At 36.2% G+C, this 9,272-nt stretch overlaps 1 protein-coding gene across 1 annotated transcript; it reads left to right on the top strand.

Annotated features, from left to right (window-relative positions):
• The first annotated feature begins 1,474 nt into the window (after window positions 1-1,474).
• On the top strand, window positions 1,475-8,947 carry LOC136853285 (uncharacterized). Its single transcript, XM_067128646.1, has 4 exons — window positions 1,475-1,655; window positions 6,645-7,039; window positions 7,414-7,596; window positions 8,316-8,947. Exons 1-4 carry the CDS (start codon window positions 1,475-1,477, stop codon window positions 8,628-8,630), a joined length of 1,074 nt encoding a protein of 357 aa, XP_066984747.1. The 3' UTR covers window positions 8,631-8,947.
• The last annotated feature ends 325 nt before the right edge of the window (window positions 8,948-9,272 follow it).

The following is a 9,272-nucleotide window of genomic DNA, read 5'->3' as shown; positions in this document are numbered from 1 at the left end:
CAAGAGGGACGCCGCAGCGCCCCAAACAAAAACCACGTATAATTTATGTATACGGGCTTAAACAGCCAGACTTATCATAAAAACCCCACAAGAAGATGGTACTTAACTTGGAAACAGTAAAGCTGCTTGATGCCATGCTGAAAATAGTGGAAAATTCCGTGGAAAGCACAAGCGAAAAATATAAAGATCGCAGCGATTACGTGCTAGAAAGGAATAAGTTCAGATGGCGCTGGGGTCGCTGTTTGGCGGGCGGGTGAGTGCGGGAGTTGGGTCGGCTCTCCGCTCTTCTGGGGGTTTTGCCATTGGGATGTCTTCAGAGTGTGGTTCTGTGGTAGTGATGACCTAACTCACCCTTGCCCATACCGTCATCTATTTTCATTATAGATGCTCGATCTGGGGGTAGTAACCCCAGCATTCCTGATAGCTTTTTTCTCTGGTATATTTAGCAATACTTATACCTAGAAATTCGTGCTACTAAGGAATTTCACCGGGTGACACAGGGACGAGCTCAGAAAACTAAGTTGGTAAGCCAATGTATGACTAGTATTATGGTTGCAAACCATTCTGGGGTAAACTTGGAAAACGTCTATTTGTGTTACACTTTCTGCCATACAGCAGTAATCACCCAGTTGTAAGAAGCTTTGTATGATATATTGATAAAACAGAGTTTTGTCCAAATTTCTCATGGTAAGGGTTTAATCTGGGACATAGCTGTACCTAAAATTTAACTCCTTACTAAATATATATTTTCAGTACCTAAAATTTAACTCCTTAATAAACATATATTTTCAGTGAGCATTTTTTTGTTTTGTTTTGTATGGGGTGATATCACATGCCATTTTGTTGATATTGCGTTCTCCCATATATATTTCTTCCCTTTGTTCGGGGTGCGTATATTTGTCATACTTTAGGGTACTGAGAACTTCATATCTATTTTTTGGTGTGGACTTCTTTCCTAAACTTTAGCATTTTGTGGTTAATTACTCAGTTTCGGTCATTATTTTGTATTTGTTCCTAGCTTGGTATTTCTGTTGGGTCACAGCTCTTCCTGTATGCTGGTTTCATAGACACATCTTGAAGACACCTTACTTTTAAATCTACTTTTGCTTCTTTGATGGTCACTCCCATCCACTCATAATATTATCATTTCCGTTTCAAACCAGCCCACCCCAACAATCCATGGGCCAGTCTTGGGACAGTCTTACCCATCGTCAGTTATGACAAAATGGTATAACAAAGTGGGGGAGGAAGCTTAATTCTTTCAATTTAACAATGCATTCCCTTGAAATATTGAGAAAAAACACAATAAATACACTGCTTGGGTAAAATTATCACTTTTTAAACAGACATGAAAATAGTAATCAAATTTTTCTAAAGATTACAAATAGGTGATAACACAGCACCACAATAAAAACCACAAAGAACAATGTATTCAATACTTTGCATTGTTTTCTGATAGGAAGTTATCTCAACAATGTACTGTACAAACAAGACTTTATACTTCTCTGGCTTCAAATCTCTTTTAGCTTCAGATAATTACATCCACTATTTGAAGCAACTACTCCTGACAAATATTTGGAAAACTGCATTTCACAAGAGCACATTAGATTTACATAGTACTGCTCCTGGTATGAAACAAAGCGTGAAAGAAATGTGTAAGTATGATCACTTTTGCAATTAGAATCACAGAAATTTCTATTCCAATATGACAATCTTTTTATCTAAATTCCAAGAACTACATACTTAACAAAATGTACTAAGTACCATGATAGCAACTAGCTTTCTGAGCCCAGTGATTTATGTGGGTTTCTTTCTTTATGTAATAAATGCTTTCAATTAATAATGTTATAAATATGGACACTGCATACTTAAAAATCATTAAATTAATGGCAGAAAAATTTTGGAGTTAACGCACAATTAACAGGCCACATTGTCAAGTTGTAACAAGTTAGAATTCACTAATAATGCCAACAAAAGTTTTTACCAAACTTGAATGAATGATTAAATACAGTAATTTCAAATTCATGCCATACTATAGGAATTGCTTATCTTTTTCAAATATACATCTGGTCATTACATAAAAGCACAGTAGCTGTGGGGTGCATAAAAATTAAAGTTCTGTGACAGGTGACCAATTACAACTACTATTTCAACAATTCTCTAGATAGTTACTCCCCTATTCTTTTTTTCAATTGCCATTTGCAGTGAGTTCATCACTCCTATGCTTAACCTGTATGCTTATGTGATTTACTGAAATATAAATGCTGCAAAATGTTTTCATTGCTACAAGCCTATTACACTGTCTGATGCCATTATGCCTATTAAAAGAAAGTACATCAAGTGTCAAGTTACAGTTATGATAAGAGCAGCAATGGCATCTGTCTCTCTCTCTTTTACTTTGCCTGTGACTCAGAGATGTGTGCTAGTTTGATGGAATGCTGGAACAGAGGTGGGATTTTTTCCAACAGAACATATCTTTTGATATGTTATTTTCTTGGTACATAACCACCACTTAAGAATGTCCTAGGTGTATCAGCTCCCTTTCCAGATATGCTCAAAATATTAAGAATCCAGCTCACTATCAACACATCTGGCTTTTGGAAGTTCCTCTACTGGCAGAGAATGGTTATGGTAAGTAATATTTTCTTAATTATTGAACAACTGCATTTAAATCTACTCATTATGACTGAAAATAAAAAAGAGAAAAAATATTTTCTTCTTGTCCTCAAAATCTGCCAACTTAAAACAATTGAGGCTGAATCAAATGCTGCTGTTCCACACATTAGTTGCTGTGCAGATGCTGTGAAGCCCTTAATTTTACTGGTGTATGCAACATTTAGACTGTATTTTGGGAGAAGGAATTCATAGTGTGACATACCTAAATTCCTTATGCCTTCAGATGGGTTAAGGTTTATAGGACTTGTTTATTTGGCCCCTCGATAAGTGATTGATTCATGTTACTCCTTTAATGTGACACAATGAGAATTTTTTTATAGCGTAGTCGCTGTTTCGTCCTCAAGGAATTACACCCCATGGTGTGCTAGCGCTCCATGGTGACTAGACTAGTATCACAGAAATATTTTTCTAGTCTGGTCTTGTAACCAGGTATTATGTCGTAATGAACACACTATGAGACATGATAAGAGTATACTGTAATGGGCTCAAAGATAAGAGGGCATTTTCCCTTATTTTCAGCGAAGCTGAACCCAGTTTTTCCTACGTCAAAAAATGCAAGAAGTGACTATTGCGCATGCGCGTCTGCCATCTTGTATATGACCAGGGCAGGCAAGAGACCAGCTCCATTACCCTCTACTAGTGCAAACTACATGCACCACGTTTCACTGCTCCTTACTGTTTCACCAGCAAGAACCAGCAACAACTATGAAACCACCCAAACTCGAAAGTTAAGTGCTTATTTTTAAGCTCCAGTTAAAAACTGTTAGTTTGAACAGTGGAACAAATGTTTTTGTGTACGGAATCTGGAAACCAAAACAAAAATTTAGATAATCCTTTCATGTAACAATGTCCACCATAGCCTAGGTGGTAGCCTAACAAATTCAGTGTGAATAATGTAAATATAGATGTTGTCCGTAGCCTATATCTTATGATTACATACACTAAAAGTGATTTAAATAACCTGGATTAGGTTGTAACCCAATTTAAGGTAGTAAGTAAGAACCTTTTAAGACATATTCTTTTATGGTCCTAGGCACCAGTCTAGCTTACACCAAGGATCCTAGAATTCGATAAACAGGAAACTAAAATCTTCCCTCTATAGAGCCTCTATACTTTAGTATGATGATCTAAAATAATCCAGGACTAGGCAATAGCTTCCCATTAATTGGATAATCATTTTACTTGACAGTAATCTAGAACTAGACGAAAATAGTAATCTGTGGCAGATGAGATGGTAGCCTAGCCTCAAGATTATATACTAAGGCAATTGTGTTTTTATGTAATCATACCCTTGTGAAATGACCTGGCTATAAGATTGTATATTACTGGGTTACTACTTTATATGCTAGACAAAAATAGTAGCCTAACTGTGTTTACTTATTAGCAAGTTGCTAATTTTATATGGCCTGTACGTTCAAGTGTGATCTATAAAAGTATTCTAGGATTAATAACTTTGGTAAGGGAAGCCTAAGAGTACATATAAACAATATTCTAGGGTCAATAACATTGTTAAGGTTTTATGAAGCCTATACCCTTACAGGTGGCATAAACCTAGAACAGGCAATAGCCTAAGTAGATCAAGTGGAAATCCCTTACTAAGGAAATGTTCCTACTAGTAATTTAGAAACAGCGGAGCTGAGTATCAGACAGAAAGGTAGGCTCGACTATATAAAACAAAAAACCAGATTAAAAGAGGATTAAATTTTGGTGTAGCTTATATCCTTAGGTATTTAATTAACCCTAGAATAAGGAACAACCTAGCATAGGTTAAGCGAGAATCCTCTAAGTGATCTTCTATGCTTAGATTAACGTAGATTATACTAAAAGGTTTAACCTGAGCCATATAAAACTGCAGCTTGGGTTAGTTATTAAACAACTTAGTTTATAGAAGATTAGTCCATATGGCATGACAATTTAGAATTAAAATTTCACATAGCCATTGCAAAGGGACTAACAGTTTAGGTAATGCAACCCTATATTCTGTCTGAGTCAACCTAAACCTAAATGGTTTAAGTTAACTTGGATATTTAGAAAAAGGTATTACATTTATGCCTAGTACAGTAATCAAATTAACCTGTAAGATGTAATACAGTAAATCCCCCATATTCGCGTTCTCATGAATCGCGGACTTACGTATTCACAGATTTCTCTGTGGAACGTATCTACCAAACTGCTGATAATCAATTATTATTGTCCCCAGGACCATCATTCCTGGCCAAGAATGAGGATCCTTAAGAAGGAAATATATTCTTATAGGAAAACTTAATTTAGCAGACAAAACATTATGCCCACTTCAAGCACTTAAGGTTTACCTAGAGGTCAAGGCAAACATCCCAGAAGGCCCGATTTTCCTACACCCTATCACAAATAAACCACTCTCTCTACAAAGGCTAAGAATAATTTTAGTATCCCTCATTAAAAAAGCAAACCCACACTCCTTTCCTAGGTCACATGACATTAGGAAAGTAAGTACGTCGGCATCAGAGACAGTGTTCTTAAAACATTACTGCCATGAGCTTGAACAAATTCATCTGCACTGCATGTCAGTAGGTGGTATGGTTAGTCCTGACCCCATAGGCTCTACAGCAGAAAACCAGGGGTCTTCCTAACAGGTGAGTATGCTGACTACTGTTGGGGAAGATACAAAAAGACCGCAACCACACCCAGCATACTTAGGCGAGTCACTACAGAACTTCACCCTAAAAATGCAAGTTCTTGTTTAGTTCCTTGTTTTTGTTACCAAAACCCCAAACGGTTTTTTAGAATAAGGAATGGGGCTTGAAACTTGTGGAAAAATTAGAGAAAGTTATTTCTTGTGATAGAAATTCATTTCTCGTTATAATGTGGTTCAGATTCCACAATAAGCTGTAGGTCCCGTTGATAGGTAGCCAATTGGTTCTTAGCCACGTAAAATAAATCTAATTCTTCGGGCCAGCCTAGGAGAGCTGTTAATCAGCTCTGTGGTCTGGTTAAACTAAGATATACTTAACTTAACTTTGGGATGTCTGGGATTAAAATTTTGAGAGCTTAAGCCTTTTGTCACCTGTCAATTTCTTTTGTAAAGCTCCTTGAGGACAAAACAGTGACTATGCTATCAAAAAACAGGTTTTGACATAGGAAAAACCTATTTTTGGTAGTCGCTGCTGAGTCCTCAAAACCCTCCCACTTCCCTGACACAAGGCATGGGATTTGGGCTAGGGCTCATCCTACATTGACCAGCAGAGATTCATGGAGCTGGTCTCTTGCCTGTCCTGGTCGTAAACACGATGGTAGATGCGCATGCGCAATAGTCACTTCTTGCATTTTTTGACGTAGGAAAAACTGGGTTCAGCTTCGCTGAAGATAAGGGAAAATGTCCTCTTATCTTTGAGTCCATTATACTCTATCACGTGTCACAGTGTTTTCATTATGACACAATAACCAGCTACAAGACCAGGCTAGAAAAATATTTCTTTGATACTAGTCTAGTCATCATGGAGTGCTAGCACACCATGGGGGGTTAACTCCTTCAGGACTCAACAGCGACTATCAAAAACAGGTTTTTCCTACGTCAAAACCTGTTTTATTTTCCTTTTCATAACTAAATTAAATTATTCACAGGTGTTGACTATGGCCACACTCCTTAAAAGCTCAGTGCAGTAAATCAATGCAGCATAAGCACTGGAAAGCAATCATGTAGAATGCACCTGGAGAATGATGGCATAACAGTTTATAGCACTGCAGGACCAAAAATATTGGTTATCAGTTAATAAATACCTAAGGGTCCACAGAGTACTACCTTCTGTCTGACAGACATAAGGATGTTGATCCTGGGAATAATGCAGACCACAATATTAGGCTTGTGTATGATTGATGGGGTTGTGACAAAACAAAACTGCAATACAGATAACAGAAAAGAATAATTTATGGAGCAGACTCTATACTTTACTTAAAAAATTATAAGATACCATTCTTTCTTTCTTTAACAGTGTTGTGCCACTACATACTCAGCTTATGCTTTTCCTTTTTAATTGTAAATGATGGCACTCTTGCAATCACTGAAGACAACAGGATGCAGAATCATAACTCCAAGACAGTTATGGAAGATTTTAAAGACAGGAAATCATACTCCAAACAAAGAGAGGTGAAAAATCAAGCTTCAACCATTATATCTTCCAAAAGTCAGTTCGCTGATGGTCAAACTGAAAGTTTTCAAGGCAATAAAGCAGCAAGCTGCCAAATGTCTACACATACCAAGGTTTCCTCAGCTATGAGTGAAGCAGATTTTGTAAGCAGAGATTACAAATGCAAGATCAACAACCAATCTATTGTCATCAGCGCAGAAAATACAATTTCATTCATCAATACCTTCAAGGACAATTACGTGAGTAACTGAAAAAATATAGTAATATCTATGCATGCAGTTGCCAAAAAATTTACTTTTACATATCAGGTATATTTAAACTATACTAAGTGTAAATCCTAACTAAAAAAATAAACAATAACTTATATTCCTTTAATTGTGGAAAACATTTTAATCTACTAAAACTACACACATTTTATTGCTTGTGGCCATGTGAGATGGCTTACAATTCCATCATCATATTAGAAAGTTAAAACTGCAACTTACAAACCTTATGAATTTTAATGGTTTGATGATGACAACTTCAGCTGAGTATAGGGACTACTTGTGAAGAAAGCTGAAATGTGTTCAGAATACCTGAAACATCAAAAATTAATTTTGGTTCTTTCCTTCAGACCCTAGAACTGCTTGGAGTACCATGGAACTTGTCTAACAAGTACATTAATGATACAGAGAGAGATTATCTATGGCTGGAGATATGTGGTAAAGAAAATGATTGCATGAAAGTCCTTCCTCAATTGCCTCACCAGAAGTCTCCACCAAACACGTTAGAGGAACTTGAAAAACTACTTGTTCAGGTAAAGCATACTGTGCTAGCACATTATCATTTCATGTTGAGTTATGTGGTGTCTGATGTAAGATTTCAAAAATAATCAACATTAATGCTTTATGTCGTTCTCGCTGAAGTAGTTAGATATCTCCTGCGCTTTCAGCTTTCATATAGTCCCTTTCTCTAAGGCTTTCTCAGCTTTCCCTCTGTCTTCATTTGACTATTGCCACATTTAATGCATTTTGCCAGTGAGGTTTCATCTAATGCAGTAACCCTTTTCTTGTATGCTTTTACTATATCTGCACTGCAGCAAATTAACTCTTTTCAGTGCAAAAGAATATAATCATTCCATGGCAAAAACTCAATAGTGTGGATATATCCACAAACTGTGCAAATGACTCAACACTGACTGTGGAGCAAACATTTGATGTTTTGAAATAGGAGCAAAAATACTGTTCTCATAACTTTTGCTCAACAACATTCAAGGCAGTTGTTAAAAGGTTGGATAGAAAAATAATAGAAAGCTACTTAAAACATGAAATAGGAGAGAGTAATAATGAGAAAGAGTAAGAAAAAGTATTAGCTCTTAGTTTAGCTGCCAGCAAGAGCCCAAGGCCAATTCAGACTGCCCATCAGAGCTCGGCTATTTACTCTTAAATCCTTCCCCCTACAACAAGGTTCTAAAAGAAGACTACAATACAACACCAACTATTAACCTTACTCTTTTTTTAATATTTTCCCACGTAGGTCCTAGAATACAGCCAGAGGTACTCTACAGCACTTGAAAATCTTATGCTCCATCAAACCTTATCAGAAAATAAATTCCTCAGAGAAATATCTGAGACAAAAGATAACATGGATGAAGTCACAAGAGAATTTATGGCTTCAATCAACTCCTGCAGTCTTCAGCCAAATGAGCAATTAATTAAAAACCTTATTGATAAAGAATATATCATTGTTAGTAGAGAGATGGAAGCTCTGAGAGGCTTCAGAACACTAAGACAATGTCTATTAGGTCTTCATTATTTCATTCAAATGTTTCCAATTAATAATAAAAATTAAGGAGATTATAGTGAATATGCTTCATTGGTAAAACTTTCAGTCACTTTCATGTCATATTAAATAAAAATTCAAATACAAAAAACTTCTTTTGCATATACAAGCCCTTTCCTAGATAACCTTACATTTCTGTTCAAAGTGTTATTCCTTAAAGACAAAGATGGTGCTTACTAGAACCTCCCCTACAAACCAAGGGGTTGACTATTTTGCACCCCTTAATACAGTAGAAGGCTTTGCTCCTGAAAGATGTGTCTGTGTCCAACTGGAGGGGGACCTCAATGTAAGGTATTGTTTTGTTTGCGAATAAACATAAAATTTGTCTTGATATATTTCAATGGATTCATACCAAAAAACCACTACTATACACAGCCATATACCATTTAGGTGGAGAGGTGACTTAAGTAGATATCAACTCTGTTACTGGAATTATTTCATAATGTAAAAGTTACTGTATCAAAATCTGCTTTATTTAAAATCCATTTGGTGTAGGGTCACTGAGTACCGGTAAAAAAAAAAAAAAAAAAAGCGAAATTGGAATGTCTGATCTGGAAGCTAAGAAAGAGGTTACGTATAGCATGGCTGGATGACTTAAGAAAATAGTAAAATGTAGGATTAAAACCAAGATACTTGACCAATGAACATCAT

Source organism: Macrobrachium rosenbergii, chromosome 27 (genome assembly GCF_040412425.1).
Source record: "Macrobrachium rosenbergii isolate ZJJX-2024 chromosome 27, ASM4041242v1, whole genome shotgun sequence".
In the NCBI taxonomy this organism is placed as follows: domain Eukaryota; kingdom Metazoa; phylum Arthropoda; class Malacostraca; order Decapoda; family Palaemonidae; genus Macrobrachium; species Macrobrachium rosenbergii.
This window is presented reverse-complemented; position numbering and strand designations above follow the sequence as displayed.

What these genes read in the sequence shown, in the direction of transcription:
- LOC136853285 (XM_067128646.1), top strand. Translation starts at nt 1,475, where the DNA reads ATGTACTGTACAAACAAGACTTTATACTTCTCTGGCTTCAAATCTCTT. An exon ending in ACAAAGCGTGAAAGAAATGT is followed by an intron (nt 1,656 to 6,644) that starts GTAAGTATGATC and finishes TTTCTTTAACAG; the next exon opens with TGTTGTGCCACTACATACTC. An exon ending in ATACCTTCAAGGACAATTAC is followed by an intron (nt 7,040 to 7,413) that starts GTGAGTAACTGA and finishes TCTTTCCTTCAG; the next exon opens with ACCCTAGAACTGCTTGGAGT.